At 45.7% G+C, this 24,117-nt stretch overlaps 1 protein-coding gene across 4 annotated transcripts in view; it reads right to left on the bottom strand.

Moving 5' to 3' along the window:
- Nucleotides 1-14,256, bottom strand: part of RRP8 (ribosomal RNA processing 8) — a 28,786-nt gene extending 14,530 nt beyond the window's left edge. The window contains exons 1-2 of one of the 4 annotated variants that reach the window (XM_075337737.1): nucleotides 14,176-14,200; nucleotides 3,562-3,898 (exon numbers count right to left, since the gene is read on the bottom strand). In XM_075337737.1, coding sequence (XP_075193852.1) covers nucleotides 3,562-3,576 — 15 coding nt within the window. In that variant the 5' untranslated portion in view covers nucleotides 3,577-3,898; nucleotides 14,176-14,200. Of the gene's footprint in view, nucleotides 1-3,561; nucleotides 3,899-14,175 lie in introns of all 4 variants that reach the window. The other 3 variants (XM_075337736.1, XM_075337735.1, XM_075337738.1) reach the window with 3 other exon arrangements.
- Nucleotides 14,257-24,117: the final 9,861 nt, after the last annotated feature.

Consider the following 24,117-nt stretch of genomic DNA (forward strand, 5'->3'; position numbering starts at 1 on the left):
TTTTTGGCCATCCAGCACGAACTCCTGTAGATGTTTATGCTGAAGATCAGAAGAACGGGTGACTGTGGCTCGCACTCCATAGACTCCTGGTAGGGAAGTCAACATATCAGAGTCACTTGGCAAATCTTCAGGGCCTGAATCCAGCTCTTCTCCTACTGTGTCTGTAGATAATTGACAGGCAAAAGGTGGTCTGCAGCTGTTCTGCCTCTGAACACCTGGACAGTGAGCTTGCAGATGACCAGGCTGCCCACATCGATAACATCTGCGCTACATCTCACTCCTTCCAGTTTGCCTTTTGGAGAAGTGGGTAGGAGACCTTGGTGACTGATATTGAGATGCAGGTGCTGGAGGTGGTTGTCGATTTGAAGGATGACTCACTGGATAGATGGGCATGTGGCCCGCAGATGCCCGGGATGCCCACAGCTATAACATCTTCGCTCTTCTACTTTCTCTCCTCGTCGCATTCCAGAAAATGTGGTAGAAACAACTGGAGGCACATTCACACAGGTATCCACATGAGGTGGTGATCTAGGCGGTCGAGGAACATTGGGCACTGAAGGACAAGGAACCTCTGATGTTGGGGTGCTGGTCATTTTTTCTCCCTCCACTAGCAGCTTCTTCCACTGAGGTTTGATAGTGAGTACCTCATCAGCTAGAGCAGCAGCTTGTTCCACTGTCTCTGGTCTCCTCTCGCGCACCCATTCCCTTATCTCAGTAGGACACTTGGCATAAAACTGTTCTTTTAGGATGACCTGGAGGAAGGTCTCCCAAGTTAAGGCCCCCTCTCCCTCCAGCCAGCGATGGCATACTTGTTTCAGTCTGTTGGCAAACATCTTGAAAGACACTTCCCCATCAAAGGCTAACGTACGGAACTGAGTCCTATAAGTATCTGGGGTCACGGCATAATGTTCTAGAATTGTCGGTTTTATCTCCCCATACTCACAATTCCACTGAGGGTCCATAGCTCTATAGGCGTCGGCAGCTCCACCCTACAAGAGGCCAACCAGGAGTCTGACTCACTCTCTTTCTGGGACTTCCATTAATCGGCACTGATGCTCAAAGCCCTGGAAGAATCCCTCAATGTCACCTGCAGCTTCATTAAATGGCTTAAAGTCCTTGCAGGACACTCTGGAGAATTCCCTCATAGTGGGTGCTGTGGTTACAGTTTGTCTGGAGCCTCTAGCTGCTTCCACAGCAAATCTCCTCTCCAGCAATGCTGCCCTCTCTTGAGCTCTGTGAATGGCCTCCCTCTTATCTTCTATGGTGGCCTCATCTCCAAGCAGTGCCATCTCCTCCTCATACCACACAACCCGTTGACTTATTTGGGTATTTACCTCTAATCTTTCCTCCCCTTGCTGTGGAAATTGTTCCTCGGTGCCATCTTGCAGGCAAGCGTTTTCCAATGCCTCAATTAGTTGCTCCTTTGTTTGTAGGCTCCCCACAGTCCAGTTCCTGTATCCTGAGGTTCTGATTCCAGATGTTAATGGGCCGTTGTCCTCCATTCTTTCTGCTCTGATCCAGCCGCTGCCAACCACTTTGTGACGGGGTATGCGGCAGAGCAGTAAGGGATGCCAGGCCAAGGAACAATCCAAAGGGCTTTATTGGAACCACAAAGATAAAGCACCAAACATAAATATAGATCCTTAAAGTCTGCAAGGAGTCCACAACAAAACAAAAGATCCAGGGGCACCGCCCGGTATTCCGATGCCAGGGAAAATATAGCAATGGTCCTTATATGTGTTCCTTGAGTCCAACAGAGTGAACAACAAAACACAATCCCACTTGGCCACTGATCTCCAGTCTGTAACTGTCCATACACAGGCTCTAGGATCCAGCCTCATCTATAGATCCTAGTCCTTCTCCAGCCAAGATCCAACTAACTGAACTAACATGGGTCTCATTGTTCTTCTCTCCTGGGATCAGCCCCTTAGGGTATGTGCGCACATTGCTTTTTACCTGCTTTTTACCTGCTTTTTTGCTGCTTTTTCTTCTGCGCTGTTTAATGCCAAAATGGATGTGTTCTTCTATTCAAGCAAAGTCTATGGGAATTTGGGTTTCTTGTTCACACTATGTTGTTCAAAATGCTGCCTTTTTGAGGCAGAACTATGGTCAAAAACTCAGCTTTTCAAAGAAGCAACATGTCAATTGTTTTTGCCATTTGGGTTTTGCACTGCAAAGCTGAGTTTTTGACCAAAGTTCTGCCACAAAAAGGCAGCATTTTGAACAACATAGTGTGAACAAGAAACCCAAATTCCCATAGACTTTGCTTGAATAGAAGAACACATCCATTTTGGCATTAAACAGCGCAGAAGAAAAAGCAGCAAAAAAGCAGGTAAAAAGCAGGTAAAAAGCAACGTGCGCACATACCCTTAGGTGGGCAGAAGAGTCCAACTCCGCCTGGACACTTGATACATGAATGGACTTTAGACTCCTGGCTCTGTTCTGTTTACCAAGTTGTGGATTGGAGAAGTCCCATGCTGAGAAGAACAAACAATCCCCCACCAGTAGTACATACAGGACAGTCAAGGAGAGACAGACTATTACACCATGAGCACAGGCGGGGGAGGGACACACTGTTACACCAGAGTCCAGACCTGTCCCCTGCAAGCCCACGCACAGATATCACTCACACAGGTGACTAATTGTCCAGGGACATCGGGGGAGCCGGACAGCGCTACCAACACCAACTGCCCAGACAGCGCAACCAACACCAACTGCCCAGACAGCGCAACCAACACCTACCATGCAGCAGCCCACTGCTGAGGACATATTAGAGATGGCTCTGTCCGGACTCCCCTCCATCTTACACTAAACCACACTGCAAAGCCGAAACCAAGAATAATGAAATATCAACCTGGATTAGGTTTCTGACCCTCCCCCCCACCCCATAGGTGGCACAGAAAGATCTAGAAGCCACAACTGAGCACAAAGATATCCGCAATGTCCACGCCACTCTGAGGAACACGTGTGGACACCCCCGTCCGACACCACGACCTCCACACATACACTGTATATATATGTACAGTGCGGAAATTAACAATATCCACTGCTGCTTCGACAGATTTCCCATGTGCAAAACATGGAGCGGTATATACAGTATCCACACACACAGTACACAGTATCTACACACACACAGTATATAAACAGTATACAGTATCTACACACAGTATACAGTATCTACACACACAGTACACAGTATATAAACAGTATACAGTATCTACTCACACACCGTATACAGTATCTAAACAGTATACAGTATCTACACACACATCGTATACAGTATATAAACAGTATACAGTAGCTACACTCACAGTACACAGTATCTACACACACATCGTATACAGTATATAAACAGTATAGAGTATCTACACTCACAGTATACAGTATTGTTAAGGTGAACTCTTAACCAGAGATCACTAGTTGCCTACTGCCTGGTCTAATTGGTGTGTGTCGAGTGCATGCTTGAAAAATGAGATCAGACACAGTCGGATATTCATCTTTCCTCGACAGAAGTCAGCCCATGCTCTCCCTTTATTACAACTGAGCTTGCTCTGATATAACCTTGCAAAGGGGCATGTCCGGATGTGTTCATTGGTCAGTAGGTCGAACAATGTGTTAGTCCATGAGCTGATTGGTGGGCGTCATTGTAGGCGGGTCTATGACATCATTGGATGGATCCATGGTGATGGTGATGGGAGGGACGTCATCTGGTGGATCCATGCTGATGGTTTGGTCTGTGATGTCATCTGATCTGTGGGTTGGTCTTCTAGCTTGACCAGGGGTCTTCCCTTATATGGTATCTTCTTACATCTGGACATTCCTTGCATTCCAGGCAAGGTGTGGAGAAACAGGCAATGGCAGCCACCTTTATATCTGTGTCATGTGTATGACCTGAAACCTGAATTATGTAAGGCAAATCACATATTTCCCACAATCCCTTGCCAAGAAGTTAACTAAGTATTTCATCTTATGGCTCTCCTCAACAGTATCTACACACACAGTATCTACACTCACAGTACACAGTATATAAACAGTATCTACACACACCGTATACAGTATCTACACTCACAGTACACAGTATCCACACACACAACACAGTATATAAACAGTATACAGTATCTACACACACACCGTATACAGTATCTACACACACCGTATACAGTATATAAACAGTATACAGTATCTACACACACCGTATACAGTATCTACACTCACAGTACACAGTATCCACACACACAACACAGTATATAAACAGTATACAGTATCTACACACACACCGTATACAGTATCTACACACACCGTATACAGTATATAAACAGTATACAGTATCTACACACACCGTATACAGTATCTACACTCACAGTACACAGTATCCACACACACAACACAGTATATAAACAGTATACAGTATCTACACACACACCGTATACAGTATATAAACAGTATCTGCACACACCGTATACAGTATCTACACTCACAGTACACAGTATCCACACACACAACACAGTATATAAACAGTATACAGTATCTACACACACACCGTATACAGTATCTACACACACCGTATACAGTATATAAACAGTATACAGTATCTACACACACCGTATACAGTATCTACACTCACAGTACACAGTATCTACACACACACACAACACAGTATATAAACAGTATACAGTATCTACACACACACCGTATACAGTATATAAACAGTATCTACACACACCGTATACAGTATCTACACTCACAGTACACAGTATCCACACACACAACACAGTATATAAACAGTATACAGTATCTACACACACCGTATACAGTATATAAACAGTATACAGTATCTACACACACCGTATACAGTATCTACACTCACAGTACACAGTATCTACACACACACACAACACAGTATATAAACAGTATACAGTATCTACACACACACCGTATACAGTATATAAACAGTATCTGCACACACCGTATACAGTATCTACACTCACAGTATACAAACAGTATACAGTATCTACACACACACCGTATACAGTATCTACACTCACAGTACACAGTATCCACACACACAACACAGTATATAAACAGTATACAGTATCTACACACATACACCGTACACAGTATCTACACACAAAGTATATAAACAGTATACAGTATCTACACACACATCATCTCCAGTATACAAACAGTATACAGTATCTACACACACCGTATACAGTATCTACACTCACAGTACACAGTATCTACACACACAACACAGTATATAAACAGTATACAGTATCTACACACACACCGTATACAGTATCTACACTCACAGTATACAGTATCTACACACACATCGTATACAGTATATAAACAGTATACAGTATCTACACACCGTATACAGTATCTACACTCACAGTACACAGTATCTACACACACACACAACACAGTATATAAACAGTATACAGTATCTACACACACACACCGTATACAGTATCTACACTCACAGTATACAGTATCTACACACACCGTATACAGTATATAAACAGTATACAGTATCTACACACACCGTATACAGTATCTACACTCACAGTACACAGTATATATACAGTATCTACACTCACAGTATACAGTACCTACACACAGTATACACACACAATATACAATATCTACACTCACAGTACACAGTATATAAACAGTATACAGTATCTACACACACACCGTATACAGTATCTACACACACCGTATACAGTATATAAACAGTATCTACACACACCGTATACAGTATCTACACACACAATATACAGTATCTACACTCACAGTACACAGTATATAAACAGTATACAGTATCTACACACACACCGTATACAGTATATAAACAGTATCTGCACACACCGTATACAGTATCTACACTCACAGTATACAAACAGTATACAGTATCTACACACACACCGTATACAGTATCTACACTCACAGTACACAGTATCCACACACACAACACAGTATATAAACAGTATACAGTATCTACACACATACACCGTACACAGTATCTACACACAAAGTATATAAACAGTATACAGTATCTACACACACATCATCTCCAGTATACAAACAGTATACAGTATCTACACACACCGTATACAGTATCTACACTCACAGTACACAGTATCTACACACACAACACAGTATATAAACAGTATACAGTATCTACACACACACCGTATACAGTATCTACACTCAAAGTATACAGTATCTACACACACATCGTATACAGTATATAAACAGTATACAGTATCTACACACCGTATACAGTATCTACACTCACAGTACACAGTATCTACACACACACAACACAGTATATAAACAGTATACAGTATCTACACACACACACCGTATACAGTATCTACACTCACAGTATACAGTATCTACACACACCGTATACAGTATATAAACAGTATACAGTATCTACACACACCGTATACAGTATCTACACTCACAGTACACAGTATATATACAGTATCTACACTCACAGTATACAGTACCTACACACAGTATACACACACAATATACAATATCTACACTCACAGTACACAGTATATAAACAGTATACAGTATCTACACACACACCGTATACAGTATCTACACACACCGTATACAGTATATAAACAGTATCTACACACACCGTATACAGTATCTACACACACAATATACAGTATCTACACTCACAGTACACAGTATATAAACAGTATACAGTATCTACACACACACCGTATACAGTATATAAACAGTATCTACACTCACAGTATCTACACACACAGCGTATACAGTATCTACACTCACAGTACACAGTATCCACACACACAACACAGTATATAAACAGTATACAGTATCTACACACATACACCGTACACAGTATCTATACAAAGTATATAAACAGTATACAGTATCTACACACACATCATATACAGTATACAAACAGTATACAGTATCTACACACACCGTATACAGTATCTACACTCACAGTACACAGTATCTACACACACACAACACAGTATATAAACAGTATACAGTATCTACACACACACCGTATACAGTATCTACACTCACAGTACACAGTATCTACACACACACAACACAGTATATAAACAGTATACAGTATCTACACACACACCGTATACAGTATCTACACTCACAGTATACATTATCTACACACACATCGTATACAGTATATAAACAGTATACAATATCTACACACACATCGTATACAGTATATAAACAGTATACAGTATCTACACACACATCGTATACAGTATCTACACTCACAGTACACAGTATATAAACAGTATACAGTATCTACACACACACACCGTATACAGTATCTACACTCACAGTATACAGTATCTACACACACCGTATACAGTATCTACACTCACAGTACACAGTATATATACAGTATCTACACTCACAGTATACAGTACCTACACACAGTATACACACAATATACAGTATCTACACTCACAGTACACAGTATATAAACAGTATACAGTATCTACACACACAGTAACTACACATAGTATATAAACAGTATAAGTATCTACACTCACAGTATACAGTATCCACACACACACACACTATACAGTATTTACATACAGTACACAGTATATATAGATAGTTTATTTACATACAGTACACAGAGAGTATAGTATATACACACACAGTATACAGTATCTACACACACAGTATATATAGTTTACACACAGTATAGTTTATACACAGTATACAGTAGATTGTATATACACAGTATATATAGACAGTATATATAGACAGTATATACACAGTATAAAGCTTTTACACACAGTATACACACACACAGTATCTACTCACAGTATATATAGATAGTATACACACAGTATAGTTTATACACAGTATACAGTATATATAGACAGTATATACACAGTATAAAGCTTTTACACACAGTATACACACACACAGTATCTACACCACAGTATACAGTATCTACTCACACAGTATATATAGATAGTATACATACAGTATAGTTTATACACAGTATCCAGTAGATAGTATATACACAGTATATATAGACAGTAGATACACAGTATACAGCACACACACAATATACAGTATCTACACACACAGTATACAGTAGCTACACAGTATATAAACAGTATACAGTATCTACACTCACAGCATACAGTATTTACACACAGTATACAGTATCTATACACAGTACACACACACACACAGTACACACACAGTATACAGTAATCGTATATACACAGTATATATAGACAGTATACAGTATCTACACACAGTACACAGTATATAAACAGTATACAGTATCTACACTCACAGTACACAGTATATACACAGTATATATAGACAGTATACAGTACACACACAGTACACAGTATATATAGACAGTATACAGTACACACACAGTACACAGTATATACACAGTATATATAGACAGTATACAGTACACACACACAGTATACAGTAAATATATAGACAGTATACACACAGTATACAGGATACACACAGTATATAGACAGTATACACACAGTATATACACACAGTATACAGTATCTACACAGTATGTACACAATATCTACACACAGTATCTACACACTATATCTACACACACAGTATACAGTATATACACAGTATATATAGACAGTATACAGTACACACAGTACACAGTATATAAACAGTATACAGTATCTACACTCACACTATACAGTATATACACAGTATATATAGACATTATACAGTACACACAGTATATATAGACAGTATACACACAGTATCTACACACACAGTATACAGTATCTACACACACAGTATCTACACACACAGTATCTACACACACAGTATCTACACACACAGTATCTACACACACAGTATCTACACACACAGTATACAGTATCTACACACACAGTATCTACACACACAGTATCTACACACACAGTATCTACACACACAGTATCTACACACACAGTATCTACACACACACAGTACACAGTATCTACACACAGTATAGACAGTATACAGTACACACAGTATATACACACACACACAGTACACAGTATCTACACACAGTATACAGTATATACACAGTATATATAGACAGTACACACAGTATACAGTATATACACAGTATATATAGACAGTATACAGTACACACACAGTATATACACACACAGTACACGGTATCTACACACAGTATACAGTATATACACAGTATATATAGACAGTATACAGTACACACACAGTATCTACACACACAGTACACAGTATCTACACAATATATATAGACAGTATACAGTACACACACACAGTATACAGTATATACACAGTATATATAGACAGTATACAGTACACACACACAGTATACAGTATATACACAGTATATATAGACAGTATACAGTACACACACAGTATACAGTATATGCACAGTATATATAGACAGTATACAGTACACACACACAGTATATACACACACAGTACACAGTATCTACACACAGTATACAGTATATACACAGTATATATAGACAGTACACACAGTATATACACAGTATATATAGACAGTATACAGTACACACACAGTATCTACACACACAGTACACAGTATCTACACAATATATATAGACAGTATACAGTACACACAGTACACAATATATATAGACAGTATACAGTACACACACAGTATACAGTATATACACAGTATATATAGACAGTATACAGTACACACACAGTATACAGTATATACACAGTATATATAGACAGTATACAGTACACACACACAGTATACAGTATATATAGACAGTATACAGTACACACACAGTATACAGTATATACACAGTATATATAGACAGTATACAGTACACACACAGTATACAGTATATACACAGTATATATAGACAGTATACAGTACACACACACAGTATACAGTATATACACAGTATATATAGACAGTACACACACACAGTATACAGTATATACACAGTATATATAGACAGTATACAGTACACACACAGTATACAGTATATACACAGTATATATAGACCGTATACAGTATATACACAGTATATATAGACAGTATACAGTACACACACAGTATACAGTATATACACAGTATATATAGACAGTACACACACACAGTATACAGTATATACACAGTATATATAGACAGTATACAGTACACACACAGTATACAGTATATACACAGTATATATAGATAGTACACACACACAGTATACAGTATATACACAGTATATATAGACAGTATACAGTACACACACAGTATACAGTATATACACAGTATATATAGACAGTATACAGTACACACACACAGTATACAGTATATACACAGTATATATAGACAGTACACACACACAGTATACAGTATATACACAGTATATATAGACAGTATACAGTACACACACAGTATACAGTATATACACAGTATATATAGACAGTATACAGTATATACACAGTATATATAGACAGTATACAGTACACACACAGTATACAGTATATACACAGTATATATAGACAGTATACAGTACACACACAGTATACAGTATATACACAGTATATATAGACAGTATACAGTACACACACAGTATACAGTATATACACAGTATATATAGACAGTACACACACACAGTATACAGTATATACACAGTATATATAGACAGTATACAGTACACACACAGTATACAGTATATACACAGTATATATAGACAGTATACAGTATATACACAGTATATATAGACAGTATACAGTACACACACAGTATACAGTATATACACAGTATATATAGACAGTATACAGTACACACACAGTATACAGTATATACACAGTATATATAGACAGTATACAGTACACACACAGTATACAGTATATACACAGTATATATAGACAGTATACAGTACACACACAGTATACAGTATATACACAGTATATATAGACAGTATACAGTACACACACAGTATACAGTATATACACAGTATATATAGACAGTACACACACAGTATACAGTATATACACAGTATACAGTATATACACAGTATATATAGACAGTATACAGTATATACACAGTATATATAGACAGTATACAGTACACACACAGTATACAGTATATACACAGTATATATAGACAGTATACAGTATATACACAGTATATATAGACAGTATACAGTACACACACAGTATACAGTATATACACAGTATATATAGACAGTATACAGTACACACACAGTATACAGTATATACACAGTATATATAGACAGTATACAGTACACACACAGTATACAGTATATACACAGTATATATAGACAGTACACACACACAGTATACAGTATATACACAGTATATATAGACAGTATACAGTACACACACAGTATACAGTATATGCACAGTATATATAGACAGTATACAGTATATACACAGTATACAGTATATACACAGTATATATAGACAGTATACAGTACACACACAGTATACAGTATATACACAGTATATATAGACAGTACACACACACAGTATACAGTATATACACAGTATATATAGACAGTATACAGTACACACACAGTACACAGTACACACACAGTATATATACACAGTATACAGTACACACACACAGTATATATAGCCTGTATACAGTACACAGTATATATAGACAGTATACAGTATATATAGCCAGTATACAGTACACAGTATATATAGACAGTATACAGTATATACACAGTATACAGTATATACACAGTATACAGTATATACACAGTATATATAGACAGTATACAGTACACACACAGTATACAGTATATACACAGTATATATAGACAGTACACACACACAGTATACAGTATATACACAGTATATATAGACAGTATACAGTACACACACAGTACACAGTACACACACAGTATATATACACAGTATACAGTACACACACACAGTATATATAGCCTGTATACAGTACACAGTATATATAGACAGTATACAGTATATATAGCCAGTATACAGTACACAGTATATATAGACAGTATACAGTACACACACACAGTATACAGTATATACACACAGTATAGACAGTATACAGTACACACAGTATATATAGACAGTATACAGTACACACACACAGTATACAGTATATACACACAGTATAGACAGTATACAGTACACACACAGTATATATAGACAGTATACAGTACACACACAGTATACAGTATATACACAGTATATATAGACAGTATACAGTACACACACAGTATATATAGACAGTACACAGTATATATAGACAGTATACAGTACACACACACAGTATACAGTATATACACAGTATATATAGACAGTATACAGTACACACAGTATATATAGACAGTATACAGTACACACAGTATATATAGACAGTATACAGTACACACAGTATATATAGACAGTACACAGTACACACACACAGTATATATAGACAGTATACAGTACACACACACAGTATATATAGACAGTATACAGTACACACACACAGTATATATAGACAGTATACAGTACACACACAGTATACAGTATATACACAGTATATATAGACAGTATACAGTACACACACAGTATACAGTACACACAGTATATATAGACAGTATACAGTACACACAGTATATATAGACAGTATACAGTACACACACAGTATATATAGACAGTATACAGTACACACACAGTATATATAGACAGTATACAGTATATATAGCCAGTATACAGTACACAGTATATATAGACAGTATACAGTACACACACACAGTATACAGTATATACACACAGTATAGACAGTATACAGTACACACAGTATATATAGACAGTATACAGTACACACACACAGTATACAGTATATACACACAGTATAGACAGTATACAGTACACACACAGTATATATAGACAGTATACAGTACACACACAGTATACAGTATATACACAGTATATATAGACAGTATACAGTACACACACAGTATATATAGACAGTACACAGTATATATAGACAGTATACAGTACACACACACAGTATACAGTATATACACAGTATATATAGACAGTATACAGTACACACAGTATATATAGACAGTATACAGTACACACAGTATATATAGACAGTATACAGTACACACAGTATATATAGACAGTACACAGTACACACACACAGTATATATAGACAGTATACAGTACACACACACAGTATATATAGACAGTATACAGTACACACACAGTATACAGTATATACACAGTATATATAGACAGTATACAGTACACACACACAGTATATATAGACAGTATACAGTACACACACACAGTATATATAGACAGTATACAGTACACACACAGTATACAGTATATACACAGTATATATAGACAGTATACAGTACACACACACAGTATACAGTATATACACACAGTATAGACAGTATACAGTACACACACAGTATATATAGACAGTATACAGTACACACACAGTATACAGTATATACACAGTATATATAGACAGTATACAGTACACACACAGTATATATAGACAGTACACAGTATATATAGACAGTATACAGTACACACACACAGTATACAGTATATACACAGTATATATAGACAGTATACAGTACACACAGTATATATAGACAGTATACAGTACACACAGTATATATAGACAGTATACAGTACACACAGTATATATAGACAGTACACAGTACACACACACAGTATATATAGACAGTATACAGTACACACACACAGTATATATAGACAGTATACAGTACACACACAGTATACAGTATATACACAGTATATATAGACAGTATACAGTACACACACACAGTATATATAGACAGTATACAGTACACACACACAGTATATATAGACAGTATACAGTACACACACAGTATACAGTATATACACAGTATATATAGACAGTATACAGTACACACACAGTATACAGTATATACACAGTATATATAGACAGTATACAGTACACACACAGTATACAGTACACACAGTATATATAGACAGTATACAGTACACACACAGTATACAGTATATACACAGTATATATAGACAGTATACAGTACACACACAGTATATATAGACAGTATACAGTACACACACAGTATATATAGACAGTACACAGTATATCACCTCTTCCGCTGCCTCTCACGCTTTCCTCCGTGTCCTGTGTGATAACCATAGAGGAGAGCAAGAGCAGACAGAGCGGCTCTGGATCACCATAGAGTGAGACGCCGTACAGAGCGGTCCGGGGAGTCTCAGCCCCTAGAGGTGGAGGAATGCAGCGCTCCGAGCGCACTGACCATCGAGTCTCCTGTGCATAGAGCGGCTCAGTGCTCAGCAGGTTTCCCCCTTGCGGTGGAGGACTCCGGTGCTGTATGTTTGCAGCAGATAGAATGCACGCGCGGATAGTAGGCATGACGTCACATGGTCACGTGGTCGCTTGTAGCCTTGTTCTTTCTATAGTGTGCTAGATCCTGAGCGGAGTCTAACGGCCGCTTTACACGCAGCGACATCGCTAACGAGATATCGCCGGGGTCACGGAATTGTCGCTTTACACGCAGTGACATCACTAGCGAGATATCGCCGGGGTCACGGAATTGCCGCTTTACACGCAGCGACATCGCTAACGAGATATCGCCGGGGTCACGGAATTGCCGCTTTACACGCAGCGACATCGCTAACGAGATATCGCCGGGGTCACGGAATTGCCGCTTTACATGCAGTGACATCACTAGCGAGATATCGCCGGGGTCACGGAATTGCCGCTTTACACGCAGCGACATCGCTAACGAGATATCGCCGGGGTCACGGAATTGCCGCTTTACACGCAGCGACATCGCTAACGAGATATCGCCGGGGTCACGGAATTGCCGCTTTACACGCAGTGACATCGCTAACGAGATATCGCCGGGGTCACGGAATTGCAGCTTTACACGCAGTGACATCACTAACGAGATATCGCCGGGGTCACGGAATTGCAGCTTTACACGCAGCGACATCGCTAACGAGATATCGCCGGGGTCACGGAATTGCCGCTTTACATGCAGCAACATCGCTAACGAGATATCGCCGGGGTCACGGAATTGCCGCTTTACACGCAGTGACATCGCTAACGAGATATCGCCGGGGTCACGGAATTGCCGCTTTACACGCAGTGACATCGCTAACGAGATATCGCCGGGGTCATGGAATTGCCGCTTTACACGCAGTGACATCGCTAACGAGATATCGCCGGGGTCACGGAATTGCCGCTTTACACGCAGTGACATCGCTAACGAGATATCGCCGGGGTCATGGAATTGCCGCTTTACATGCAGTGACATCGCTAACGAGATATCGCCGGGGTCACGGAATTGCCGCTTTACACGCAGTGACATCGCTAACGAGATATCGCCGGGGTCATGGAATTGCCGCTTTACACGCAGCGACATCGCTAACGAGATATCACCGGGGTCACGGAATTGCCGCTTTACACTGTGACGGGGTGTACAGCAGAGCAAGGAGAGACAACAGGCCGAGGATGATCCAACAGGTTTACTAACAGGAATACAGGAACAGCACACGACAAGTCCAAATAAAACAGATTCGGGGGCACCTCCCGATAATCCAAAGTGCCAGATCACGACGTAATAGTGTCGCGGGCGGGGAGGGCGCTGCGCTCGCCCACTGCTCGGGTCCAGCTCTGCTGCGGCCTGCTTGCTCGCTGCTCGGTGGTGGCTCGAGCGGCAGGCCCGATCCCGGGGCCTCGAGCGGCGCTCCTCGCCCGTGAGTGAAAAGGGGAGATTGGTTTTGGGGATTTATATTGTCCGTGACGCCACCCACGGTTGTGGTGAGATTGTGACACCACCGCTGCTCTGGACGGGGATCCCGGGAGCGATGACTGGGAGCAGCTTAGATGTTGGTTCTCCCCTCCGTGGGTAGGGGGTTGGTTGTCCCGGGGCCCGGTGAGGGTAGGTGGGGATGGATGGCAGGCGGGTTGCGAGGCCTGGTGAGGTGCAGGGTCGCGGGGGCAGCGCTGTGCCGCACGGCACGGTGGTACTCACTCAGCCAATGATGAAGACACAGTTCTTGGTAAAACACACGGCTGGATGGACGGGTCCCACAGGCGGCTGCGGTGGTTTCTGCTCCCGGTAGGTTGATGGTGACTGCCTTTCCCTGCACCTGTGTAGTGTAGACGGCTCCAATGGGTTCCCACCGGTAACCCGCTCCCCAGCTTGGATATGTGCTGAAGGAGCCCCTTTTGCCCGCAGGTGCTCTGGCCCTGGGAATTGTAGCCTTGGCGGTGGCTGTGTTTCCCTCTAACGGTTGGACTGTTGCCTTCTATCGGGACTTAGCTGCTGGGAAACCCAGGAGGTTCCCTTCGCTAACGGATTTGACAATTCCACGGCGACTCCTAGCCTTGTCGGGGTCCGTAAGCCCTGCCGGATGGTGCTGGCTTCTCTTTGCTCGCCGGTCCGATACCGCCGGGCCACCGCCCGTCCACGGTCCTTTCGTTTCTCTCCAATCAGCCTCTCCTGCAGACGGTCACCACCGTCTGCCAACCTTGCTGTACCGTCCGGGCCACACACCTGGACCAACTTCAGACTGCTCTCTTGCCACTTTCCTTCCTCTCACTTTCTCCTCCACAACTAATCTGCTCTGTTTTCCCGCCTCCAGGACTGTGAACTCCTCGGTGGGCGGGACCAACCACCTGGCCCACCCCCTGGTGTGGACATCAGCCCCTAGAGGGAGGCAACAAGGGTTTTGTGTTTGGCTTTGGTGTGCCTAACCGGGGTGTGGGGTGTGTTGGTGTTGTTCTGTGACGACCTGGCTTGTCCAGGGCGCCACATTCCCCCTTAGTAAAACGCAGACCGTCCGCGGGCTGCCATCCATCACCGGTTTTATTTTCACAACTGAAAAGAGATAAACGGTAAACATATAATACAAGTATAATAACTCTTCCCACATCGGGAGGCACATTTCTTAAACGTTGCTAACGGTAACGGCTTCCGCTCTCTCCCACCCAAGCAACCTGGCCCTGATGCTGCCCCTAAGCAAATGGGCAGCACCCCTTGACCCCAGTCCAGCACAAGTTACCCGAGCGGGTTCTGTCCTTTTCAGGGGACCCGCGTCCATGGGGACCCCTGAACCCCTCCAGAGGATCGCCACCGGTTCCGGTGGTGGCTGGGCCCCAGCCTGCTCCACTGCGGGCCCTTCCTCCAATCTGCCTTTCCGGTGGCGGTCACGGTAAAGCCAACAAATATTTTTATTTACAAACCACAAGTTCGTGGTTGCCCTGCTAGTTCTCGGGCTTGTCCATAGCAGTTTCTACGCATTTGTGTAAAGGGGTCCCAATGGGGACCATTTGCCGGCAACGACCGGTTATAATCAGGTTGCAAATCAGGTGACATCTTCAGTTAATCATTCTTTTCTTATCATTTGAAACTTTAAACGTTACTGGTGGTCCCAACGGGGACAACTGCAGCGGGGCTCCGCTGCCATCACTCGGACTCTTCGGTGTCTGCTTCATCCTCTGCTACCAGCATGTCAAACATGCAGTGACAGGCCTGTTGAGAGAGGGGTGCCCGGTATCCATTTCCACCAGTGCGTGGGCTATAGAAAACCACTTGGTCTCCTTCATAGCGGAGACGTTCACTTGCCCTCTCGAACTCAGAGATGGGCTCGGCAACAGGTCCGGAGTCATTATCAATTGTCCCTGCGTCAGGCGGGTTGCCGCCAGCTGCTGCAGTCTCCAGGTCCCCGGCCCTCGGCACATCAGGCTCTACTGCCGTAGCATGGTGCAGCAGATCAGGTTGGTCAACACTGGGGCGCCCCGTAGGCAATGGCAGGGACGGTACAAGAGCCGAGACCGGACCAGGCCCCCCAGCCGCAGTGGCCGGTCCCTGTGGGACATGGAGGCGTGGGTCACCCGTCGGTTCCATCACGCCGGCTCCCATCGCATACATCGGGGCAGTCGCAACCAGCGCTTCCACCTCGTTGGTCCACTGCTCCATCATGAGGGAGATTTGATTTTGTTGACGTTGGTTGAATTCAACTACTCTGGCCCTCATCCATGCCACGGTCCCGGGCACGGAACCTGGTGCAACCAATGCCGGGGCCTCTGATACGTTTTCGTTAAGGGGCCGCAGCTTCGGTGGCTCCTGGGGAAGCAGTTCAGAGTGGCCCCAGGCATCTGCAGCCGGTTGGTCCGCTCGGGCGGACGGGCAGGGTACCGCTACCGGTTGGACAGGTAGCGGGCCTAGTGGCGGGGCGGCAGCGACTGACGCGGGTAGCGGGGGAGGCAGCAGGGTGAGCGGGTGCAGGTCGGGCCCCTCAGCCGCAGTGGCCGATCCCTCGGGAATACAGGGGCGTGGGTCTCTTACCCGCTCCTCCAGATCTCCCTCCACCTCGCGTCTTCGCATAGCAGCCACCACGTCCGCCATGTCGGCCTCCCACTCCTCTAGGAGGAGCTGCATGCGGGCCTGCAGACGGTGACTCAGCGGGGCGGTCCGGTCCTCCACCCACGCCGCTGTGCCGGGCGCGGGGGTTTCGCGGTTGTTAGTTGGACTAGACATCTCAGCAATGGTGCCTTCCAGGAACTCAGTACGGCTGCAGAGTCCTGGCGTCCCTGCTTTTATAGCCGCGCTCACATGCGGCCAGCCGCCATTCCGTCCCCCTTAGTCTCTTTTTCCGGCTCCTCCTCTACAGGGGCAGGGTTTAGGCCTTCGCGCTTCCACTGCTTGAGGAGACGCTCGAGTGGGAATTCTTCGCGCCCAAGATGGCGGCTTCTCAAAATTTTCGGCCGGACACCTCCGGCGGTCACAAGGCGCACCTCTACCAGACGGCAGAGAGGTAAGATCCTGTTCGTGACGCCAAGTTGTCGCGGGCGGGGAGGGCACTGCGCTCGCCCACTGCTCGGGTCTGGCTCTGCTGCGGCCTGCTTGCTCGCTGCTCGGTGGTGGCTCTAGCGGCGGGCCGGATCCCGGGGCCTCGAGCGGCGCTCCTCGCCCGTTAGTGAAAAGGGGAGATTGGTTTTGGGGATTTATATTGTCCGTGACGCCACCCACGGTTGTGGTGAGATTGTGACACCACCGCTGCTCTGGACGGGGATCCCGGGAGCGATGACTGGGAGCAGCTTATATGTTGGTTCTCCCCTCCGTGGGTAGGGGGTTGGTTGTCCCGGGGCCCGGTGAGGGTAGGTGGGGATGGATGGCAGGCGGGTTGCGGGGCCTGGTGAGGTGCAGGGTCGCGGGGGCAGGTGCTCTGGCCCTGGGAACTGTAGCCTTGGCGGTGGCTGTGTTTCCCTCTAACGGTTGGACTGTTGCCTTCTATCGGGACTTAGCTGCTGGGAAACCCAGGAGGTTCCCTTCGCTAACGGATTTGACAATACCACGGCGACTCCTAGCCTTGTCGGGGTCCGTAAGCCCTGCCGGATGGTGCTGGCTTCTCTTTGCTCGCCGGTCCGGTACCGCCGCGCTCATCCACGGTCCTTTCGTTTCGCTCCAATCAGCCTCTCCTGCAGACGGTCACCACCGTCTGCCAACCTTGCTGTACCGTCCGGGCCACACAACCGGACCAACTTCAGACTGCTCTCTTGCCACTTTCCTTCTTCTCACTTTCTCCTCCACAACTAATCTGCTCTGTTTTCCCGCCTCCAGGACTGTGAACTGCTCGGTGGGCGGGACCAACCGCCTGGCCCACCCCCTGGTGTGGACATCAGCCCCTGGAGGGAGGCAACAAGGGTTTTGTGTTTGGCTTTGGTGTGCCTAACCGGGGTGTGGGGTGTGTTGGTGTTGTTCTGTGACGACCTGGCTTGTCCAGGGCGCCACAATAGTCCTTTTCAGAGTCCCAGAAATCCCACACAATCCACTGGACGGCGAGATCTGTCCGCAGAATCAGATCTCGCTCCCTTCCTCTTCAAAGCTCAGCTCCCAACTGCACTTAGAAACAGGAGTGTATTGTCTGAGCTCGTGGGCCCGCCTCTCAAGGGTAGGGGTCTATGTGTGGCGCCCTGGACAAGCCAGGACGTCACAGGTACTGCAACAACACACCCCACACCCCGGTTAGGCACATCAGCCGCACACACAAATCCTTGTTGCCTCCCTGCAGGAGCTGATGTCCACACCAGGTGGGGTGGAGCCAGGCGGTTGGCCCCAAGCACTGAGGAGTTTACAGTCCTGGAGGCAGAAAAAGGAAGTCAGTTTTAGTTTGGAGAACAGTGAGAGTAGTTCCGAGAGGGAAAGTGTAAGGAAGTGAAGTGGTAAAGGAGCAGTCTGATCGTGTCCGGGTACGTGGCCTGGGCACATACAGCAAGGTTGGCAGACGGTGGTGACCGTCTGCAGGCGAGGCCGATCGACGCGGAACCGTAGGACCGGGGTCGGGCGGTGACACGCCGGTACCGAACAGGGGAGCGAAGAGAAGCCAGCACCATTCGGCAGGGCCTACGGACCCCGACCAGGCTTGGAGTCGCCGTTAAACCGGTCAAATCCGTCAGCAACGGGAACCTCCGGGGTTTCCCAGCAGTAAAGACCCGACTGAAGGCAACCGTCCAAACCGTGAGGGAGATAAAGCTACCGCCAAAGCTAGAGCTCCCAGGGCCAGAGCCTGCGGGCAAAGAAAGGGCTCCCTTAGCCAACATACCGCTGGGGAGCGGGCTATCAGTGGGAAGCCATTGGGGCCGAGAACATAACACCGGTGCAGGGAGAGACAGTTACCGCCTACTTACCAGGAGTGACCGCCGCAGCCGTCTGTGTGACTCGTCCATCCAGCCGTTTGTTTTACCGGAGACTCCGTGTGTGTTACTGGCTGAGTAAGTACCACTGTGCCGTCTGGCACTGCGCTGTCCCGCAACCCTGCACCCGGCCAGGCTCCGCAACCCACCTTCCAACCTCCATCACCGGGCCCCGGGACCACCAAACCCCCCTACCCACGGAGGGGAGAAAACAACTCAGCTGCTCCCTGACATCGCTCCCGGGATCCCCGTACAGAGCAGCGGTGGTGTCCCAACCTCACCACAAACCGTGGGTGGCGTCACGGACAATATCCCCAAACCAAACCACCCCTTTCACTCACGGGCGAGGAGCACCGCTCGAGTCCCCGGGATCCGGCCCACCGCTCGAGCCACCGACCGAGCGAGCAGCAGCAGCAGCCGGACCCGAGCAGTGGGTGAGCGCAGCACCCTCCCCGCCCGCGACATATGCAATGGTTGGGCCCACTAGAAGATTCTAGAAGGTTGGCTCCGAGATGTCTACAGGTTTGTGTAGTTGGCGTTATCCACTGCTTACGAAACAATGGGAAGTTCCCCTGGCTGTGTGGACAAGAGATAATTGCATTATGGGCCCAGAGACACAGGAGATGGGGGGGGGGTTGGTATGGTTACTTACATCCCAAGACATTTCAAAGTGTTCAGTAAGTATAACCAAAGGAAAGTTACATCACATCCTGACATAGTATTACAGCAAATACAGTGAGAAGGTAAAATACATCACATGGCATCTTATACAAAACATATGGGATGGAGAAAAGCACATACATCATGACAATCCCTTTCCCTCCCAACTTGTGTACGTACTAGGGACCTCTACAGGTCGCTGGTTAAGTACATGCAGGTATGGCTGACAGGACTCAAGGCTCCTCTTGCCTGGACAGTCCGTCTGCATTTTGGTGTTGGCTGCCCCTTCTATATTGTATGGTAAAGTTATAGGGCTGCAGAGCCAGGCTCCATCGTAATAAGCGTCCATTGTCCCCAGAGACTCTGTTCAGCCAGGTGAGGGGATTGTGATCAGTAACCACAGTGAATTCTCACCCATACAGATACGGCCTTAGTTTCCTAAGGGCCCACACTACAGCCAGACATTCTTTTTCAACAGTTGCATAGGCCACTTCTCGGTCCAGCAGTTTCCTGCTGAGGTAGGCGATGGGGTGCTCCTCCCCGGCTGCATTCACCTGGCTGAGGACAGCTCCCAGTCCATAAGCAGAGGCATCCGTCTGCACAATGAATCTCCGCTTGTAGTCTGGAGCAGCCAGGACAGGATCGCAGATCTGAGCGTCCTTCAGCCGGTTAAAAGCCTCATCACAGGCTGGAGTCCAGATCACCAGCCGGGGCATTGTTTTCTTGGTCAGGTCGGTAAGAGGCTTGGCCACAGTACTGAAATGAGAAACAAATTTTCGGTAATAACTGGCAGTGCCCAGAAAAGCCATAACTTGTTTCTTAGTTTGGGGTACAGGCCAGTCTCTAATAGCCTGGATTTTGGCAGGCTCAGGACGGAGCTTCCCTCCTCCCACTCTATGCCCTAGGTACTGGACTTCACCCATCCCCAATTGGCATTTATCGGGTCGAATGGTTAGGCCTCCTGCAAGAATCAGGTCCAGAATAACGGCTACTTGATGCAGATGTTCCTCCCATGTGTGGCTGAAGACGGCGATATCATCCAAGTAGGCACAAACAAAGTCACCACATCCCCGGAGGATCTGATCCACCATTCTCTGGAAGGTGGCCGGGGCATTTTTCATTCCAAAAGGCATGCTTAGAAATTCATACAGACCAAAGGGGGTTATAAAAGCGGACCGTTCTCTCCCTTCCTCCGTTAGAGGGATCTGCCAGTATCCCTTACTGAGATCCAAGGTAGTGACATATCGGGACCCAGCCAGTCGGTCTAGAAGTTCGTCAATACGAGGCATTGGGTAAGGATCGCTGACGGTATGGTCGTTTAGTCGCCGATAGTCCACACAAAATCGAGTACTCCCATCCTTCTTGGGTACTAACACCACAGTGGAGGCCCAAGGGCTATGGGAGGTCTGGATTACCCCAAGCTGTAATATCTCCTCCAGTTCCTGCTGCATGGTGTTTCGAACTGATTCAGGTACCCGGTAAGGAGCCTGTTATATGGGACGGATGCCCTGAGTGTCCACAGGATGTTGGGTGACGGTGGTTCGACCTGGTTGGGATGAGAAAGCAGCCAGTCTCTGTTGAAGTGTGGCGCCCTGGACAAGCCAGGGGCCACAGAGAACAACACCAACACACCCCACACTCCCGGTCAGGCACACCGAAGTCAGACAGAAACCCTTGTTGCCTTCCTCCAGGGGCTGATGTCCACACCAGGGGGTGGAGCCAGGCGGTTGGTCTCCGCCCACCGAGGAGTTTACAGTCCTGGAGGAGGGAAAACAGTGAGATTAGTTGGAGAGGTGAAAGTGGAAGGAAGCGAAGTAGCAGCTGAGCAGACTAAAGTTGGTCCGGGTGTGTGGCCCGGACGGATCAGCAAGGTTGGCAGATGGTGGTGACCGTCTGCAGGAGTGGCCTAGCGGAGTTTACCGTAAGGACCGTGGACGGGCGGTGGCCCGGCGGTACCGGACCGGTACGCAAAGAGACGTCAGCACCATCTGGCAGGGGCTTACGGACCCCGGCAAGGCTAGGAGTCACCGTGAATTTGCCAAATTCGTTAGCGAAGGGAACCTCCTGGGTTTCCCAGCAGCCAAGACCCGACAGAAGGCAACAGTCCAACCGAGAGAGGGAAACACAGTCACCGCCAAGGCTAAACTTCCCAGGGCCAGAGCCTGCGGGCAAAAGGGGCTCCTCCAGCCCATATCCAAGCTGGGGAGCGGGTTACCGGTGGGAACCCATCGGAACTAAACAGTACACAGGTGCAGGGAAAGGCAGTCACCATCAACTTGCCGGGAGAAACAACACTGCAGCCGTCTGTGGGACCCGTCCATCCAGCCGTGTGTTTTACCGAGAACTGTGTCCTCATCATTGGCTGAGTGAGTACCACCGTGCCGTGCGGCACAGCGCTGCCCCTGCGACCCTGCACCTCACCAGGCCCCGCAACCCGCCTGCCATCCATCCCTACGAACCCCATCACCGGGCCCCGGGACAACCAAACCCCCTACCCACGGAGGGGAGAACTAACATCAAAGCTGCTCCCTGTCACCGCTCCCGGGATCCCCGTCCAGAGCAGCGGTGGTGTCACCAATCTCACCACAACCATGGGTGGCGTCACGGACAATATCTAAAATCCCCACAATCAAACCCCATTTTCACTCTCGGGCGAGGAACGCCGCTCGAGTCCCCGGGATCCGGCCCACCGCTCGAGCCAC

This window comes from Anomaloglossus baeobatrachus, chromosome 2 (assembly GCF_048569485.1).
Source record: "Anomaloglossus baeobatrachus isolate aAnoBae1 chromosome 2, aAnoBae1.hap1, whole genome shotgun sequence".
NCBI lineage: Eukaryota > Metazoa > Chordata > Amphibia > Anura > Aromobatidae > Anomaloglossus > Anomaloglossus baeobatrachus.